The 20978-nt window shown below is 39.7% G+C and overlaps 1 protein-coding gene across 2 annotated transcripts; it reads left to right on the top strand.

Annotated features, from left to right (window-relative positions):
* The first annotated feature begins 1452 nt into the window (after window positions 1–1452).
* On the top strand, window positions 1453–20199 carry itgb1a (integrin, beta 1a). 2 transcript variants are annotated; one of them, XM_086021086.1, is made up of 17 exons: window positions 1453–1794; window positions 11807–11867; window positions 12233–12318; window positions 12585–12804; window positions 12893–13063; window positions 13148–13386; window positions 13667–13822; window positions 13923–14018; window positions 14655–14744; window positions 15085–15225; window positions 15586–15788; window positions 15898–16136; window positions 16219–16441; window positions 17133–17368; window positions 17677–17843; window positions 18566–18877; window positions 19081–20199. In XM_086021086.1, the coding sequence occupies exons 2-16, from the start codon at window positions 11807–11809 to the stop codon at window positions 18641–18643; spliced, it is 2406 nt and encodes an 801-aa protein (XP_085877212.1). In that variant the 5' UTR covers window positions 1453–1794; the 3' UTR covers window positions 18644–18877; window positions 19081–20199. The 2 variants fall into 2 exon arrangements, with proteins under 2 accessions (XP_085877212.1, XP_085877211.1); XM_086021085.1 differs by lacking the exon at window positions 18566–18877 and having other exon boundaries at window positions 1454–1794.
* The last annotated feature ends 779 nt before the right edge of the window (window positions 20200–20978 follow it).

Genomic DNA, 20978 nt, shown 5'->3' with positions numbered 1-20978 from the left:
ATTTTCTTGATAATAACCAAAATCGTTTAAATTCTTACATCACTTGGATTGGATTGCCAAAAGCAGTGCTTTCAGGGTATTCCGTGGTTTTTTTTGTGTTTTTTTTTTGTCTGTTGGTCACTGCTCTGATAATATTCGTCAAATGTCTGCAGACAGGCTTCCTGTTACACATGATGCATCGCTTCATCACATCCTGGTGCCGAATCTAAACACATATCCTCTTATGGGCACTCAGGCTAAATGCATTGTGTGATTTACGATAATACAACTTTTGGGTTGTCATTCCTTATTTGGTATGGTATCTGACATATTTGTGCTATTTTGGTTTCTATAGAATCTGTTTTTGCCTGTGAAACCTCTCCATTGTAACAAAGGATTCTAGTGAAAAGGAAAGTGCTACCAAAAAGCTGGTTTTCTTGGGACAAATCAAATCCTGGAGGTAAAGGGCAGCAATAATACAATAAATATCGAGTTTCCAGCCTTTTAATGGAGATTCTGTTTTCTGCTTGTCTCATGGGGGTTAAGCTGCATTCTTTGGTTAAACACTCCTTGGAGACTAAACAGGATTCAAGGCCCTTCCGGAGTTGATAGTTGTTGTTTTTTTTCTGTCATTTTCCAGTGGGTGTCCTTTGTACAAACAATAAACATTTTCAACTTAATTTCAAAATATAAACACATTTCAAAGTATTATTTTTAACTGAAAATGATACCAGACCTGAATATTGAAACCTGATTGAGCATTTTGCATCTGTGATATCCATAAGGTTCATGAATCGCATGGTCTTTGTCCTCACTTGTAAAACATTTCCAGTGTAAAATTATCATTGCATTTTCTTTCCTTTTTCTGTTCATTTCATATTTTATTGCTAATCGAAATAAGACTGTACTATTACATCATTAAATGTCTTACTTCATTACATTATTTCATGCTGATGAAGACTTTGGCTACTTCATGAATCTTTTTTTTCCCCGTACCATATGAAAGGATGCAACCTCACATTTAAGTTAATAATCGTCCAGCTTCCACTGTACTCTGTGGTTTCAAGGGAAATATTACTGACGCATACAATATGAGTAGTTAGCTGCTTTATGATTCATTGAACATTGCATTACTGTATTTTCTTGTCAGCTATGACACATTCTTTAATCCCAGGCGCGTTTGGCGTCAATGAGCGGTTTCAAATACTTTCTGTGCATAATTCCCTCAGTCGTGACGTAAGAGCGCACAGACTGGATGTGATCACGAATGTAAAAACTGCATGCAAAATAGCCAAAGATTGACGCTGAAACGAACCAAATTGTTGTGTGTGTCAGTATTTTACTAATATATTTCATTAGTCAGTCTTTCTGGTGAAGTAACAAAAGAATGACACAAAAAATAAGAAGATGTTTGTGTAACTTTATTTTGATACTCCAACAGGAAATAGAAAGCCTTAATAGTTTTGGTATCATGTCATTCCAAGAGCAGTGTGGTTTGGGCAGGAGAAGAGGAGCGCTTCGTGTCAGCTTTGCCGCTTGTTGCTTTACTGCAAACAGTTACTCCTGGGATATTATTTCTTTCCATTATATGTTTCCTTTAAATTGAAAATAATCTCTCCCTTTTATCTGGAATGAATGAGCAGTAGTGTAAATCCTGTGTGACGTTTATTTTTTTTAATTTTTGTTGTTTTGGTGGACAAAGTGGTCCGGTGCCAGCGGAGCGGTGAATAACACCGCCTCTGCTGTGGCCGATCATCTTTGGAGCGGACAGCTATTTTCTGTGTGCTACCACGGAAATACCACTTCAACGCAAAGGTAAACAATCGAACCATTTTATCAGTAATCCCAGGTTGCGAGAAAACTAGTTGTTTTTCTACTTTTCTTGTTTTTTTATTGTCTATTTCACTTATGTTACTGCAATGTGGGGATCTGGATTCCCCACACTATAATTTGAACGCCTTTTCGACGTTTTTGAAATAATCCTAATGATGTTATCTAATATAGTGTTGAAGTGAACCATTTGCAGCCTACAATGATCTCACCTATAGCCATCCATCATTGGAGAAAGAGATGCAACAGTTGCTGTATAAAAGCGCATAATTCTCTCTTCTCACGTGCAGTTTAAATTATTCAGGTGTCACTTAACAGCGGGGGATGCTGCTGGCGTAGACAAAAGTGGTTGAAATATATCATATCAGTTTGAATGAGGTGAATCTGTGGTGTTCTGTATCTTCTTGCTTCTGATTGTGTACATACTTGAGGCTGCACGATACTGGAAAAACATGCGATATGGTTGATGAATATAACGATATCGATATTATTGTGGTATTTAACATGTTCCTAAAGACATACGATTTTTATTATCAAATGAAAGAATTACAGTTTTTTCATGCAGCAAAATAAGCAAGATCAATGTATTCTTAGCTAATTAATTGTAATTACCCTCGATATTATTCAACTATTGGGTGGCGATACATAGTTAAGTTTGCATCTGACTGATCAAATTCAGATGAAAGCTGCATGATCCAATATCACGATATTGATTTTTTTCTATATATTGTGTGTGGAAGGATAGGAGGCCCTATAAACAGTCGCTGACTGCGCAGCCAGTTTAATCAAGGAAATGGAGGCGGGATGAGAGGAAGGGCAGAGGGAGCGTTGCGGATGTAAGACTGAGAAATGGGGTGGGGAGGGGGTGACAGTAAGGAAGGTTAATTGAGGAGGGGGATAGGACAAAGGGGTTTGTCTCTTGTCTAAGGGTAAAGAAGAAGGTAATGCCGTCAGCTAAAGGGATGCGACCTCCCGTTCCCAGGAAACAGCTGCCATGACAGGTTCCAGGCTGCAGCCTTATTTACGAGGCCTCCACACACAGAGTCACACCCTAGCTTTCATTGTGGACATGTGACAGTTCTCATGTGTGGCACACATTTTATGCGTGAGCTTGTCCCAATGAGACGGGAGCGATGAATGTGCACTCCGTGGCCGTTTGTCTCGTTTCTCTGTGACATAAGTGATGAACGTCTGCGATAGCCCTCTGTGACGTTTATGTAGGTCAACTCGGGTTGCTCTGAGTCATCTACTAAAGTGATCAGTTTCACTCGAATCTATGTGGTTGATAAATAAGATATACTTAGCAGCAGCCAGCCAGAAGACGCAAAGGATTCAGGGTAAAGGGGACGATGGACTCGTGATCCCGGATTCAGTGTGGTGATTCAAGTTTAGCTCAATGTGACAGCCATTTATGTCACACACCATCAATGAGGGAAAGCAGCCAGGTCTCCTACTGATAATCCCAGTAGAACGGACAGTTATGCATTAGGGAGTGAATCACATGCCTGGCCAACAAGCACAAAATTCTTTACCCCGATGCAAAGCCTAAAGAAAGACTTGACTCAAGCTTTTACTGTCTAACGCGTCCAGTCTATTCATCTTAAAGTACATTTGCAGTTAGATTGTGGGGTGCGTCTTTGGTATTGGTTTCATGCGCCTCCTCCGGAGTTGTATTTAACCAACACTTTAGGCTTCGCCGTCTTTTTTCCCCTCCGCATTTAGTTTGGATGTCTTTGGGTGGTGGCGCCTGCTTCTAAAAACAGCCCTTCCAAGACCCTCCAAGGAGCAGTGAAAGCTGACCTGCTTGCTAGGGTTGCCTGCGAAAACGAAGCTAAACTTGTTATGTGGGCGGAAAACAAAAAGTAGCAGAATGTGTTTATTGTCAAAGCTTTGTATGTGAGAGGGAACAGGAATGTTTATTTGGCTCCCAGGCACCCCACATTTTTTGAATAAACAGAAACTCTGCCTTGGAGTGTTACCTTAATCAAGAGTCAGACATAACTCATGCCAACACTTCACACAACAAATGCATTATAATCCAGGCCTATGTTATATATATTTTTTAAAAGGAGGATTTTACAAATCGCGAAATAATACCTCTGAGCATGCATTGATGCCTTCTGCAACAATCGAAGTTGAATCCCGTTGTAAATTATGACATAGAAACATGACGTTTTGAGGGAAAAGACAGACATTGTTAAAAGTTCATAGGCTGGCTTTCTGACATAATAAACAATGCAAACAGTGTTGTCCGTCTTTGTGAATGGGTCTTTATGACACTCAACTCTCAGCAATGCCTATTGAGTCACGGTATACACTAGCGCATATTGTAGACAAAAGAAAAGCAAAAATAACACCAAAAAGGACTTCAGAACGATAAACGAGTACACAATATTGACCGTGACAGCATCCCAACTGGTACGGCAACGCCATTCATCTGCACTTCCTCCATGAGGGCTTGTTGTGTAATTACAAGCCTGTAGTCTGTTGCTTAGAATACATTTCTGATGTGTAATGTAAAATATATCCAATACAAGACAGGTATCTGCTGATCCCAAGCGGAATAACATACAGTAATGGTTCTCAGTCTCCCGTGGTAGCGGAAAGAGAGGCCTTCTAGTTCAAGTGTCAAACCTGGGGCCTAATGAAAGACATCTGTTTGTCATTACTATGGCCGATTCTACACATTCAAGCAGAGGTGGACACAGCTGCGCCTCTTTGGACTACTAACTTTGACGTTGTTTGTGTTGACGCAAACAGAGCAGGCGTACACTTTCTGCAGCACTGTAGCTTTTTATGGCGTCTTGGCTACTGTCAGCTGACTTGTGTTCGGCTGCTTTTGCTCGAGCACGTGTTAGACTCCATTTAAAAATGCATGCATGTATACTTTACAACTATTTAGAGTGGTTTGTCTCCCAGCAGAAGCAGCGCCGAGGCTGTTGGGACCAGTAGCTGTGGTGAAAAGGTCTAAATCGAGACAAGATTTCTTGATTAATACTTCACAGCTGTTTTTGTCTGAGACTCCAGACATGCCGTCATTTTTTATCAAAATGGTCTCTCAGGAAGGAGGTGCAGTTTCTTGTCCACGATCCCAGAAAATGAATACGCAGCTATGTAAGCGTATGTTTTAACTTCATTTAAAACTCTAAAATGACAACCGGGACTCCTCCTTCATTCTTAAAGCGGAAATCAAACCAAACATATTTTTTTTCAAGAATATGTTCCCAGCAGGCCCACTAGTTGAAACACGGCATTATGATTAGTAATGCGTTTGTGGAATATGAGTTAAGCAGCAAAATCCACCCGTTTTTAGACATCTCAGGGGGCGGCCGTGTTGTCATTTCTGTCGACTGAAAATGACATCACAACCACCCAGGTCTCAGGTAACGACCAATCACAGCTTGCCTGTTCTCTAAAGCTGAGCCGTGATTAGTCGTTACCTGAGCCCTGGGTAGTTGTGATGTCATTTTCAGTCGACAGAAGTGACAAAATGGCCGTCACCAGAGATGGCTAAAAACGGGTGGATTAACTCTTATTCTACAAACACAATATTTATCAGAACGCCTTGTTTCAATTAGTGGGCTTGCATAGAACATATTCTTGGAAAAAATATGTTTGAGTTGACTTCTTCTTTAACTATTTGTTGAATGCAAACCATGTTGCTTAATGCTGCCGTTGTGGGGGAAGGGTGGGAGTCAGATGCGGCTGCTTCTCCAGCAACATAATATAGGCTTCCTGTGTGATCCAGTTAAGTTTCCTGTGTTTCAGCAGAGGAAGGGCCAGCTTCACAAAGACACTTGAGTGACTTGAGTGTGTGTAGATCCTTCTTGCTAAGCTCTTGGCTCACAATTGGTCTTTGACTGCAGCAGCTCAGGGCATTCACTTGCCAGGTGGCAGGAACACGCGCAGGAACCCGTCTCTGATCTGCCGTTTCTTCCTGATCGCAGAGCTGTGTTGTAAGTCTTCCATGTTCAGACTGTCATGATGACAGCTTTGAGTGAAAGTTTGCCAAAGCACCACATTAGAGGCAGATGAGGACAGAAGTGAACCGAAACATCTGCACAGCAGCCATATTGCCTCCACTTTGATATGGAGTTTTTAGCCGCTGAAATTGACTTTGCTGTAAAATATCGAACAAGAAATGTCATTCATGAGTCATGATTCAGTAAAGCTACGTGGACTCGATCACACGTGGCAAGTATGACACAATGAGTTTCTTGTTGTCATTTTACATACAGTACGTACTGTATGAATGAACTTGTCAGGACTGTAAATGTGGCATTTCCTTCAAGGATGTATCACTCCAATAAAAGGAGATCCACTCACTACGTATCCTTGATGTTATCGATACATTTTAAAGTGCCACGATTTCATTGGATTCGATGCACTGGCATCTTTTAAATCTGAATGGATTTTCCGATTCAAATCAGTTATTGTTACACCCCTAATTTTCCCATTGACATTAAGTCCTTTTTGATACAGTACCCAGATAAATACTTGCTAAAAGAGCGTAAAGAGGGAGTCAGCACAAAATAATTCTTTGTAATATTTTCCGATTAAAATCACCCACGCAATATTAATGAGAATGCCATGTTTGGTTTTGAGGGCCTGCATAGAACATATTCTTGAAAAGAAAATAATTTTTGGGTTTACGTCCTCTTTAAGCTGATTTGCCACTCTCAGGATATTTCCATTTTACTCACATTCTTATATTCCCACTATCATTTTTGTTCATATCAGCCTGGTGTTGTTCTTAGGTTTTTCTCAAATTGCCACAGTCTTGCTCTTGAATTAATTTGGGTTTATGTGCCCTTGACTCCGAAATTAAAATAGATTTCACCACAAATGGGCATGCGATTTTGGAACCACTTTAAAATATGTTCATGTGTGTCTGTTAGGCTAAAGCTGGGAGCAGTTGAAGTCTTTTTGTGGTGGTTTACCTTTTGGAGTGATTGCAGATGCCAGGTGGGGAGGATGAGTCAGAAATATCTTTCCCGCACTGTACAGCTATTTTCACCCTTGGGATGGAGCCATGAATAGTGATATGGATGTGGCCCTACTCCCAAAGCTGTACATAAGTCTCAATTGTTTCTGCCGGACTAGTGAACAAACAGCTTTTGAGTGTAAGCTGTATTCCATATCAAAGAGTATTAACTGTTGAAAAGAAACCTAGACAACTTACACGTTATTGATTGCCTGACCAGGGAAAATAAGTTCTTTCAAGTGAGTATCCCTGCAAGGAGTGTATCTTTAGCCTTTGTCACACACAAGCGGAATGCTGGTTGGCTCCAGGCCAACATATGTGGGTGAGTGTTTTGTGTAAAATGCAGAGCAGAAGTCTCAAGACCAGCAACAAGCTCTTTAAGCGACTCACAAAGCTGGCATTTAGGATATCAATACAACCTTTATTTCAATATAAAATGGTTTGTTGTGAGGATTAGCTGAGCTATATCTGGGCAGTTCTGTAATTAAAAAAAAAAATGTCTTCATTGTTGTTCCTATGTTTATTTGTTGCACTCCCAAATAAAGCAAAACCAAGCATTACTTTGGAATTTTAAGTATTTAATTAAGGGAAAACAAAAAGGCAAACAATATGCAGAAGTCCAAAAGCAACAAGGATGGAAGAAACTAAACAAACGCTCGGGAAAAGAACTCGGACTTGACAGACGATTGACAAATCACAACAAACAAACAGGGACTGAAAGAAAGCGGGGAACTAAATACAGACAAGTTGACGATACAATGAGGAACACCTGGACAAGACACAGAGGGTAGGAGGGAGCTGATTGGCTAACACCGGGGACCAGGATGACAAGCACAGGTGGACTCAATAACTTAATGAGAGACAGACAAAGGACACAAGGAAAAACATGAAACTAAAGTCAAATAACAAACTCAAAATATGACACTGATATCATTATTACTAAAAGCATCTGTGTTTATTTAATTTGAAGATTTGCATAAAACAGAATGACATGTTGAGGAAATAAGAGTGATTGGAAACCTTCGGGGTTTTACATTCCTTCCTCTGCACTCACAGTTTCTACTCTAGCTCCAGTTATTTCCCCCGTTTTTTCCATCACAAGAATATTGAATAAAAAAACAACATTGCACATGAAATCGGCATCATAGCTGTTAACTATTTTTTTGTTTTCTGTGACACAATTGCTCATTTGAATGTGCTGAAAGAAAAGAAGCACCTTAAGATAATGGCACCAACATCTGCCTCATTAGTATTATTTATCACACAGGGCCTCTTTTATGGGAGAGGGGGCCAGTGAGTGGGGACACATTAAGAATTAGATCCTCTTTCATGGCCACAAAGGACAGCCTGAGTCATTGCTTTTGTCCTCCATGAGAGGATCCTCCTGATGGTGACAAGGGGATGGGGGATGGACAGAGACACCAAAAGAGTCTGTTTCATATTCTCCTTCAGCTCTGTCGGAAGCCACGGAACGTCTGAGAGTGCCACAATTGTCATTCTCATCACTGTTTGAAGTCCCGGGGGTCACTGGCTTGGTTTGGCTCACATCGGACAAATGAGCTGTGGATTGCGATGCTGGTAAAGTGGGAGAGGAAGGAAAGAGGAAGCGGGGGTGGGGGGAGTGTGGAATGCCCAAGATATGCCAGACAAGTCTGGAGAGACCGAAAGCATGATGGAAACCCTCAAAGTATGTTATTGTTTTTGCTGGTCTGTCCTGGTGTACAAGATTTTATTTTTATGCAAAGTAGCGGAACCATCTATTTTTAAGACACATTCTGGTAAAGTATTGCACATTTTCAAACAGTTTATAACATCAAAGTCTACTTCCAACAAATGGCGTGATTATAATCAACTAAATAAACATTTTGTAGTGTTGCCATGAATAATGACCACCAGTGCCGTGGTGCCAGTGAAGTAGCTCAACAGTAAAATTGTGTTGGCAGCGCAAACTCACAATGCTCTTTTAAAGGAAAAAAAAAAGCCAGGGCTTTCCTGCACTTGGAAGATGTGTTCTTCCCCAGACATGCTAAGGAGGAATGGAAAAGAAGGAAAAACAGGAAAGGGCGGCGCATATTCCCCAACTCTGAGGCAAAGAGGCTGACTCAATTCCAAAGGAAAGGATCCCACAGACTTTGCTTGCCTCTGCTGACTTTGCCCTTTCTTCTTCCTTAACACCCCTCCTCAATTTAAAAGTACATGTTCAGGGCTGTTTTAGTACAGTAGACTGTAAAAAGTTAATCCATGTTTTTTTTCTTCCCTTGGCTGAATTAGAATAATTGCATCATTACCTTGGCAAATATAATGTCATATAATATATTGCTATGCGTAGTTGCACAGTTAACCAAGTCGTAACAATAACTGCAACTGTTAGAGCCGATGATGAACACAGCGACCCAATTTGCCTCACTTTCATTTCTAGCTATGTGAATCTGTTGTTTCTGTGGAAGAAATGGGGTTTTGTGGTCTGTGAATTTGTGAGTCTTTGACTTGCGGTCAGAGATGGTAGCTAAAAGGGTTTAGTTTGACTCTCCCTAAAAGTACAACAATCCAAGGATATACTTTGCTTTCAATCACTGGTGTAAGCATGAATCCAAAGCAGCATTTTTAGAAGGCATTCATTACAACTCTGCATTCAACATCACAATAACTTTCATTGATCACATTTTACAAACACGCAGTAATATATCAAATGTTTCACTAACTACGCTGTCAAACCGAATGTGTCTCGGTTGTATTTGTGTGCATTTTAATGAGTTAATATGCATATATTTTTTGGCGGAGAAATTGCTCACCTTTATCCAAATGAGCGTCATTGATAAACAACGTCTAATTCCCCAACACTAATCAACATTACAAAATGATGGTGTAAATGGAGTGCAATTGAAGGCGGCCACATTTTATTCTTTGTGAATTCGGCCCTAGGTTTTAGGCGAAGATAGTGTAAACGTAACCCAACTTTGGTTGGAAAAGCGAAATTGCTCACATTTGGCCTGACTTTCAGGATGCGTGTATCACACTTACTGCACTTACATATGCATTAAATTATTTTAATGAAAAAAAAAACCCTTCCAAACTCAGTAAATCAAGCTGACGTCCCCCCTCCCGTAAGCCTTTTTTTGGCTCTACAAATTTACTCCAGTTTTCGTTAGAACATTCCTCTCTGCTGCAGCTGCAAAGCTTCACAGGCTTCTGACACATCATTGGTGTCTGTATATGAAGCTGAAGGTGACCCCCCCCCATCCTGAATTTTAGAAAGTGTTATTTCACTTCCTTTTATGCTCCCCAAAATGTTACATCCAGACAAAGTATCAGCACAGAGTATTGTGTAACTAGAGTGGTCTTGACAAAAGCCTTTAAACAAGCTACGCTTTCCATTAGTTTATTAGTTCATACACATTTTAAAATAATACCAAAATATAGCAAAGAGGGGTTATACTATGTTGTGATGTCCTATTTGTCTTGAAGTTTTACCAAAGTCTCTTGCCCTCAATACGATGGTGGTACGTGACTGCCACAGTTAGGCTAAACGCGCTACTTATCTCACACACGTGCATGCATCCACCAGTGAACAGTACTGGAGGCAAATCTAGGTGGTTGCAGACAAACCATTGACGCGTATGTGTCTTTATCATCGGACACTGGTCACACACATACTTCAGGCACTGAGGGAATGCATCACTTAACACCCCACCTTGAACGTCAGTGATCGTTTACCACAGTGCACGGGAATGCAGTCTTTTATGGAGCATCTATGAATAGCCAGTGACTACCACTGGTCTAAAACACTTGTAATAACTTGTCACATCAAACTCTAATTACAGACTCCTGCCCGGATTATTGCATTTTGTAAACTCTCGTGGAAATTCTCTTCGCAATGACACTCAGGAGTTTGTGATTTACGCCTGGCTATTGGTTTTACATTCCATGTGTGAATTAGATTTTTCTTTTTTACTTTTAAATTGAAATTACTGCACAGTGGGTGTAGAGAATGCGGAATCTTAGGAAGTATGGTGGAATTTCCGATGCAGAGAAACAGTTACAGGAGAAAGAGTGTGCCATTGTTCTAGTAACACACAGTACTAAACACCGTTAATAATAAAACTAAAACAAATGGTACACCCATTATTAGCTCTCGCCTCATGTCTGGGGTGTGAATGTTGTTGTTACTAAACTACGCTGCATTTCAAATCTTCTGCTTTGTGAAAGTTTATTCCCTGAAAATGTGGTCAATTTTCAAATTGTATATCCTTAGTTTTGCGCCCCTTCTGTATCTACATCTTTGTTAGATTTGTAAGCATAATTTTGTTTGGAGTGCTTCTTGTAGTGCAGGTTTACAATCAATATTTAGAAACTACATTTGCCAAATTCTCATCCTATTCTCAGATGAAAAGGCAAACTTTTAGCAGGAGCGTGACTGTAGAAGTTCCCTTTCCAGCTGTTTAGCACAGTCCCCTTATCGTTATTAAGTCATGAGGGTTGTATTAAGAGCAAGACAGGATGAATCGATTTGGCTGACCAAAGGACCTGCACACAGCTGAGAGATCAATATGCATTGCTCGGGAAGGACTCGAGGGAGCGCATGCTATTTACAGTCAAAAGGAATTGTGGGAAAAGGCAGACTGTAGTCCACGCTCCGTGTGTTTGTGAGTGGATACGCATATTCCCTATACATGTTTGTGTGTCTGAATTGAATTAGCTGCCTGTTGCCCTGCGACGGACTGAAAATAGCCAAGCAACCCCCCTGCACACACACACACTCAAGATAATTTATTATCGCCCAGTTGACACTCACCCATTTACAGATTCAATCTGTCAAGCCTTTAGTTCTTCAGTGCCATTTATTTATTTTTTGGTTTTACAGAAAACGATGAGTTCAGTTCAAGTGTGAAGGCAACCGTGCCTATTATTAGTCAAGAAAATTTTATATTGTTGAATGGCCTATGTTATTATGCTTTATTTGTGGATGGAAGAGAATATCCAGTAATGCAATATCATGTTCCCATGTTCTTTCAGATGGACCTGAAGCTACTTTTGATATCTACATTATTAGGAGTACTCTGCAATGCTCAGAAAGGTATATTTGATGTCTGTAACACAAAAATATTTTACTGCCGCGTGTGTGTTTAATATTCAGTACCACTGATGTAAGCCTGCAATGCAAATGTGTTATTCATAGTGATGACTACATCGTTTCGAGAAAAAGAGGTAGTTGCTATATCCTGATGATGTCATTGACTAGCGCTGAAGGTCCACCTCAGCATCATGGAGAGAATAATGGTGGCTGGATATTCCAACCCTGTCTCCAATTACGCTAGAGCCACAGCGTTCCAGATGAACTGATGTGTAAACACGGGGGCTTACGGGGCTGCTTACTTTGCAGGGGCTAGTCCGCACTATCTGACGCCGCGTCCTCTTCTTTTCTCTTTGTTTTTCACACAGAAGGGAATGAGTGCATCAGTGCAAATGCCAGATACTGTGGAGAGTGCATCCAGGCTGGAGCAAAATGCGGCTGGTGTACAGACCCGGTATGAATCGATGCTCTTAAAAGCAATGAGAGGCATTTTGGATCATAACGGATGTAAAGCATGCTGCCAAATCATTGCTTCCGTTTTTCATGTCCTTATGTAAAAGCACTGGATCTGACAATTTAGAGTAATACCACTTCTAATGACTTCATCTTTTATATGGACATTACATTTAACGTATTATTTTTCAAACACTTACATTAGGTCGAATATAATGAGAAAATGACTGCTTTTTAATTTCTGGCTATTATGACTGGTGATTTCAGGACTTCCTAAAACAAGGTGAGGCCGTGTCTACCCGATGTGACGAGCTGCAGTCGCTAACGAACAGAGGTTGTAGAGAGAGGTTGATAGAGAACCCTCGTGGAGAAAAGAGGATCCTCAGGAACAAAGCGGTGACAAATCGCAGAAAGGGAGCTGAGAAACTAAAGCCAGAAGAAATCACCCAGATCCAACCTCAGAAGCTCAGTCTCACCCTCAGATCAGGTGAAGGAATGGCCATCGAAAAGCTTTTTGTGATTGTGTTCTCTGCTTTTATTGACATGAGTGTAACATCCGACTTGTGTGTGTACAGGTGAGCCCCAGTCTTTCAATCTGAAATTCAAGCGGGCAGAAGATTATCCCATCGACCTGTACTACTTGATGGACCTTTCTTACTCCATGAAAGACGATCTGGAGAATGTAAAGAACCTGGGAACCAGTTTAATGCTAGAAATGTCAAAGATCACATCTGACTTCAGGATAGGTATTGAATTTAGTTCACAGTTTGTATTTTGGATGTTTGCTTCATTTTGGATTCACATTCAATTATCATTTCAATTTGTCTTAGGCTTTGGTTCTTTTGTGGAGAAGACAGTTATGCCGTACATCAGCACCACGCCGGCCAAGTTGTTGAACCCCTGCACCGGTGACCAGAACTGTACCAGCCCATTCAGCTACAAGAACGTCCTTAAGCTCACCAGTGATGGCAAAAGGTTCAACACCCTGGTGGGCCAGCAGCATATTTCTGGCAACCTGGACTCTCCTGAGGGTGGCTTCGATGCCATCATGCAAGTGGCTGTGTGTGGGGTATGCGGTAAAAACAAAACAGACTTATACCTATTCAGTGAATGTGCGCGGGCAGCACTAATCATACGCAGATTTCCAGGTTTTTTTTTTTCCTACAATTGTAACTTGCTCGAAGGGATGCAAAACCGATAAACATGTTTATATGCTGATGTTTGAACGCAGATTGTTTTATGAGACCTTCATCAAGATTTGAGTGTTTGTGTTCAACAAAAGCTCATGCACATTTTAGGATCAAAACTGAAAAGTATTTTACAACGTACGCATTTTTCTCATCACTCAGGAGCAGATTGGTTGGAGGAATGTGACTCGCCTTCTGGTGTTTTCCACTGACGCTGGCTTCCACTTTGCAGGAGACGGCAAGCTAGGTGGCATCGTACTGCCTAATGATGGAAAATGTCATTTGGAGAACAATTCGTACACCATGAGCCACTACTATGTGTGTATCCACGTTTTCTCATTTTGGAAACAAGACATGGCCCCTTTCCTCATGCGAATGTCTTTGTCTTCTAAATGTAATGATTTCGTCTTTTTTTCAGGACTATCCCTCGATTGCTCACTTGGTTCAGAAGTTGAGTGACAACAACATACAAACCATATTTGCTGTCACAGAGGAGTTTCAGCCTGTTTACCAAGTTAGTTCTTCATTTCGTACGGATTATGCATTCTCTCATGCTGAAGTACTGTTTTAAAAAAATATCCACTCAATACCAGATACGTAAGCATTGTTTTTATCATGTAAACGAAATTTTTAGATTTAGCTGCTTTTACAGATGGAATTCGGAAGTAGATCCAATCATCATAGGAGTTTGAGATGCATATATGGAATATTTCAAATCATGCATGTTTGCATTTCTTACTAGTCTTGTTTATTCGTGTGTCTTACAATTTGGAAGATGTTCAGTGGAGCTTCCTACAGTTTAAATAAATAAATTTAACAATGGCATTTAAAAAATCCAGTTCGGCCAAGACATCTGTTACAAATTAATGGCAGCATCTCCTTGAATCTTTGATTATTTCCATCTGCTGTCCAGCCATATAACCTTGTCCCATCTGCGTGTGATAAAGGTTCTTTCAATGCCTGACCCAACAGAAGCTCTGGTTGGCTTCTAAGCAATAAAAGTTGTGTAATGCAATCGTGTCCATCCAAATTATATTACATTATAGTGCAGTTCTTTAGTGTTTTTTTTCTTTGGGTGAAATGGTATAAGTTTAACAGAATTTGAAGAACAAAAAACAACAAGAAAGGTGACTTTCTATTGTGTCCTCAGGAGCTGAAAAATCTAATACCAAAGTCTGCAGTTGGCACCCTATCTGCTAATTCAAGCAACGTTATCAACCTCATTATTGATGCTTATAATGTAAGTATGATGTCAACACAGTAAACAAGTATATGTATGGTCACATCAAACACTTTTTAAAGACTTTTTACTTAAGTGGAATATTGTCATTATTTTTTGAATACCGTAAAATACTCACAAACAATCATTAGAAAATGAAAGATAAAGTTCTTGATCATCTTTGATCTAAAGAAATATCTTGAAGACCGTATTGTGAAAATAATCCCCATGTTATTCTCTTGTTTAATACTCAGCTAAACCATTTGTATAGCCTGCTGTCCAAACAAAACTACCAGATGACATTCCATTGCAGGGGAAAAAAAATCTACATCCAAGTTATTATCTCTTCTTTGTTTGACAGTCGCTCTCATCTGAGGTCATTCTGGAGAACAGCAAGCTTCCAGAGGGCGTGACCATTGCTTACACATCCCGCTGTAAGAATGGAGTAATTACTGAGGGTGAAAATGGACGGAAATGCTCCAATATTTCAATTGGAGATGAGGTGAGGAATAGACCTTGGAAAATAGGAAAATGTAGCACCTGTTTATTTTCATCACACTATAAGAGGGGTTCAAATACTGAATTTTTCACATTCAATGCTTCTCTTGACCATTTTTTAAAATGTGATGCTCCTTTCATGACTACAAATTTACAGCTAGTTAATGTAGCAAGTAAGGATGAATACTGTCAAAAGTCAAGAGGAAAAAAAAGCTTACTGAAGGCCTGCCAAATGTACTCCTTTCTATATTATAAATGAATATCCGATGAATGAAAAGTACCTCCAGAAATGTGTTGCACTTTAACTGACTTTTAATGCACGGTTAGAAAAGTACATTTCCATTTTGATTGTTGTTGTTCTCAGGTGTTATTTACCATCAGTGTGACATCTCAGGGCTGTCCAAAGCAAGGGAAGCCTGAGACAATCAAGATTAAGCCTCTGGGATTTACAGAGGAGGTAGAGATTATCCTCAACTTTATCTGTGAGTGTGAATGTCATAAAGAGGGTGTCGCCAACAGCTCTGAGTGTCACTTTGGGAATGGGACCTACGAATGTGGAGCCTGCAAGTAAGTATGGATATTATACTATAAGCTTTGGTCTATCATAAAAGTTCTTGTCGATATAGAAGAATGCACAAAGACTCATTAGGAGCGCAAACTCGTTCATCCCTCCCAGGTGTTATGAGGGACGCGTTGGCAAACAGTGTGAATGCAGCAGCAATGATGTGGCTACAGAGGACATGGACCGCACCTGCCGCAAAGACAACGGCACGGACATCTGCAGCAACAATGGCGACTGCGTGTGCGGCACGTGCGAGTGCAAGAAGAGAGACAATCCCGAGGAGCGCTACAGCGGACAGTACTGCGAGTGTGACAACTTTAACTGTGACCGCTCAGGGAACAAATTGTGCGGAGGTGAGCAACATCATGCATCTCTGAGGCTCTCATTCCGAGACGGTATTAAGTATCGTCCCGTCTTGTTTTTTTTTTTCTTTAGGGCACGGACGTTGTGATTGCAGAGTGTGCATCTGTGACAGCATGTGGACCGGGAGTGCCTGTGATTGTTCTCTGGATACAAGCACCTGTCTGGCCAGCAACAAACAGATTTGCAATGGCAGAGGCACATGTGACTGTGGCACGTGCAAGTGCACTGACCCCAAATTCCAGGGTCCCACTTGCGAAACGTGCCCCACCTGTCCAGGAGTGTGCACTGAACACAAGTAAGTTTGACCTAGCAGAAATGAAGTACTTTAATACACAAACTTGACACAGCAAGTTTAAGTCGTTTCCTTTTCGTCTTTTTAGTTGAAATGATAACCTTTGGTGGTTTGTAACATTCTAACAGTTTCAGTTGAGGGATTATTTATATTTGGTAGTCTAGAGCAGTGTTTTTTGATGAGTCACAATAAAAAACAACAAAGCCCATGTGTTTGCCACCCACAAGGCATCTACTTATTTGCCTAGTGTAATTGCTTGGATCTTCGAATGTGTGATGTATGCATGAACAGTACCAGTAAATTTTTTGTATTCATAGAGAAGACAAACCCATTAACTCATTCACTGCCAGACATTTTCAGACCCTCTTTTACCCAAAAGTTTGAAAAAAATTGAACGAAATATAAATAAGTTCCTGTGACTGAATGTCTGGACTGCGAAAAGACAAATAAATACGTCAATTCATCATACACATTTTTGAAAGCACATCAACAAAGGGAAGGAGTTTGAATTTTTCTTGCTTGTGTAATGTTTCTCTATCATACTAAATGCCTAACTCAAAATTAAAAGTATTTTGCAGGTGGTATCCAACGATCATGAATGAAAGTTTGAAGACGTTTAAAATCCTATCCGGACAATTTTGACCAACTGCAAATCAATATGCTCATTATTTGTGGTGACCTATGTTTTCTCCAGGGAATGCGTCCAGTGTCGCGCATTTGGCACAGGTGAGATGAAGGAAACGTGTGAACGAGACTGCAGCTATTTCAATTTGATCAAAGTGAAGGACAGGGACAAGCTGCCTCAGCCCAACGACGCCTCTTACCCTGTGATGCACTGTAAGGAGAGGGACGCCAACGACTGCTGGTTCTACTACACCTACGCTGTCAACAACAACACAGAAAAGGAGGTCCATGTGGTTGAAACTCTGGGTAAGCCGTTTTCTGAAGTTGAGCCATGGTTGGCCGTTATCTGAACCCTGAGCAACTGTGATGTCATTTTCAGTCGACAGTGACAAAAACGGCCGCCTGAGATTGCTAAAAAACAGAGAGATTTTGCTGCTTAACTCATATTCCACAAACGCAATCTTAATCAGAATGCTTTATCTTAACTAGTGGGCCTGCATAGAACATATTCTTGAAAAAAATGTTTTGGTTGACTTCCGCTTTAAGTGTCTCTACATACTGTCGCCTGAAAGTGTCCTCGACATTTGTTTTAACCCTGCATTGCTGTGTTTCAGACTGTCCTGCTGGTCCTGACATTATCCCCATTGTGGCGGGTGTAGTTGCTGGCATCGTCTTGATTGGTTTAGCTCTGCTGCTCATCTGGAAGCTGCTGACAATCATCCATGACAGAAGAGAGTTTGCCAAATTTGAGAAAGAGAAGATGAACGCCAAATGGGATACGGTGAGGGTTTGGAAGTACAACAAGCTCTGTGAGATATTGACGTGTTGCTTTTTATGGATATTACTGTTCCCTGAGTCATATTAATACAAAAAACAGGTGTGGAGAGTCTGTGGTGCAATGTTGGCCTCTAAACAGTAAATTCATTTGTGAAGATCGTGTGTTGTTCTGAACAGCAGATGAGCTTTGCAGACTGTTAATATTGCTCTTTTTCTAAAGTCTCATCTGGAGAAACAGAGCCAATATGTTGCCGTTGAACGGCGCTCAAAATAAAACGGAAAATGTTGGAGGCACCATGGACTTTTTAGGGAATGCTATGCACTCGGAGCCCAGCCGAACGTTTTTCCGGGGAGTGTCTGCGCCTCCTCCTTTCCCTACTTCCTGCCTGCTGTAGAGTCATCAGCCAACATCAATATGATAGGATTCCAGCACGATTTTGGGCTGTAATCAGCCTCCACCTAGTGGTGGAGTTGATAAAACCTTAAGTTTATGACACATGTCTCTTCCTCCACCTTGTGGTATGATTGGTGGAGTCTTCAGTTGGGCTCTTTTCAGTGCTGAGTCTTTACAATACAGTATTCCCATTCACTTTCACTCTGAGCCCTTTTTGTGTTATGCACATTTTTTTCTGTTTTCATTCTTGTCTTTTCCCAGTCCCTGTCTTGTAGTCTTATCATTTGTTTCCCCTCCCTTGAAATCTTTCTGTGCTCATTCTCTATCTGTAGCAAGACAACCCCATATACAAGACTCCTATCAGTCAGTTCCAGAATCCAAACTATGGACGTAGAGCTGCTGTCCTTTAAGTTCGTATTCTTTCACGTTTCCACTTTCTTTTCCTGCATGGGTTGTTTGTGTGTGCACTGTCTCTCAGTATCTTCTTTTGTCTCTCTGTTTGCAAAACCCTAAATAATACATGAGCTTACAAGGCAAGGAGGAATATAATAGTGACAAAGCAAGTGCATGAGTGTGCTGTGATACACAGGATCTGAGGATCAAGTGTCATTTCTGGCTACAATTACAAAAAAAGCCATTTTCTGGTAAGTGTATTTAAAGAGGTCTTGTGTCTACCTTCAAATATCTCAACGGCATGTAGTGATTGTGTTTTGAGTGCACTGTAAATTAATATAATACAAGAAAAATAATGTTAGCCAAATGGATTGTTTGATCAGGAACTTCAAAACATGTTTTGTATTGTTAGAATGAATACTAATTATGACTATATGTTTTCTTAAATTCCCAGGGTGAAAATCCCATCTACAAAAGTGCTGTTACGACTGTGGTCAATCCCAAATATGAAGGCAAATGATGAACAAGAATTTGACATCTTCAGCATTTGCTGTCGGTTTGGCTTCTGAGGAGGATTGTGTTGTTTCCTATTGTTGCTTCGTCATTACAATGCACATGCGTCTGTATTTTTATCAACACATATTTATATGCTTTTGTTGTATTTTAGATGTACAGTTTGTGTATATACTTTTCAAATTCAAATTTCTTGAAAGTTTATGAATAAGTTGTTTTTCTATCCTGCCAAAGGTCTGGTGCGGGCATATCATTTCACTTGTTTTACCAGCAGAAGGTGGATATCATAAATAATAATTTATGCCTCAGAAATATTCAGCTTCTTCAATATTACACTAATCTCCCAGCTCATACTCTATCCCCTCTTGTGTCTTTCTGCACTGACTGTTTGTCTATGGTGTCTTTCAATGTGACAAGACCTGAGATGAGGTTTTGATATTTATGTAAATCATCAGCCATAGCAGCATATTATGCCACATTATGTGTATATCTTGAAAAACAAATGCAATAGCAAGTTAATTCTTTAGTTTAGCGTTTTGGTAAAAAGTTTTCAAAGGCAAATGAATATTTGTAAATGTAGTTTGGACTGCAGTTCAGAAATAATGAAGTTTTATTGCACTCACAAGTTTTTTTTTATTTTGAAGGAATTACACCACAATATTGATATCAACTTTCATATGTGCGATTGATATGTAATCACAAATGGACTGTATACCACTTGTAAAATTTTTAAATGACAGTAATGTTGAGTTAAAGGATTGCTGTTTTTTTTTTAAACACTATCAATTGTAATAGATCTCATTTACCAATAAGAGTGACTTATTTATTCTCAGGTCCTTTACTCTGTTTTTGCCAAGCACGCCAAAATTATCTTCTCTTGTGAACTTCATTCTCAGTCGTACCTTGTTTTGTTTTGTAAAAATATTTTAACATCATTCACTTCAGAAGCACCACACATGAGCCTTTACAGTATTGTTTGAAAAGTGCCTTTTATTTCAATCACCATGTTCACTCCCAATGCTGTAATGACTTATTTATTAAATAAACCCCCAAAACAGTGTTGATGTCTATTTCCTAAGGTTTAAGCTTATAGGGGAGTAAGACACTATAAAATGAGAGCAAGCGAGAGAAAATGTCATTACCATTCTAATTAAAGCTCTGTATATAATTTGATCCGCCTTATAGTTAAAGCTTTTGATCCAAACATATATAATTGTATATAATATTTTATGTAAATGTGTAAATAAACAGTTTTACCTTTACAATTAAAGCTTTTGATGAAAAAAATAATTAGGTTGATATTGTTTATGTAAAAGTCAACATTTTTATTTTTATTAATTAATTGGTCACCTACATACAGTAAACAATACAATAGTATACAATACCTGGTCCGCATGAAATTAAATAAAAAATTGCATAAACAAAGTATCAAACAGCTTTTTATAGGGCAATTTCGGGTGTAGAATCCAAATATCTCATTAGTTTTTCTGAACCTGCTCCCGTTTTGGGGTAATACCACATTTTTTTGTGTAAAGTGCAAGAAAACCTTTATTATTATCATTATTATTATTATGAAAATTTTATTTTCGTACAGTAGTAAGGCATATTAAAAAAAACTATAGGGGTACTGGGGTAGAAGGGTGTTTGTACAGTATTTACTTGGCATACAGTAATGCAGATAACGGATCACTTTAGTACTTGATGAAAGGGTGTACATGGCCATTTACTCACAGTTTTCCTGTAAACACACAGTTTGTTCATGTATTTCATACATATCTAATACACATCCACTAATGCAAAGAAAACAAGTAATAACAACTACTCTTTGAAAGCAATTAT

The sequence above is a fragment of the Filicampus tigris genome, chromosome 21 (genome assembly GCF_054856515.1).
Source record: "Filicampus tigris isolate MCC_2025a chromosome 21, RoL_Ftig_1.0, whole genome shotgun sequence".
Lineage (NCBI taxonomy): Eukaryota > Metazoa > Chordata > Actinopteri > Syngnathiformes > Syngnathidae > Filicampus > Filicampus tigris.
The sequence above is the reverse complement of the archived record's forward strand: the minus strand, read 5'-3'. Positions and strand labels throughout refer to the sequence as shown.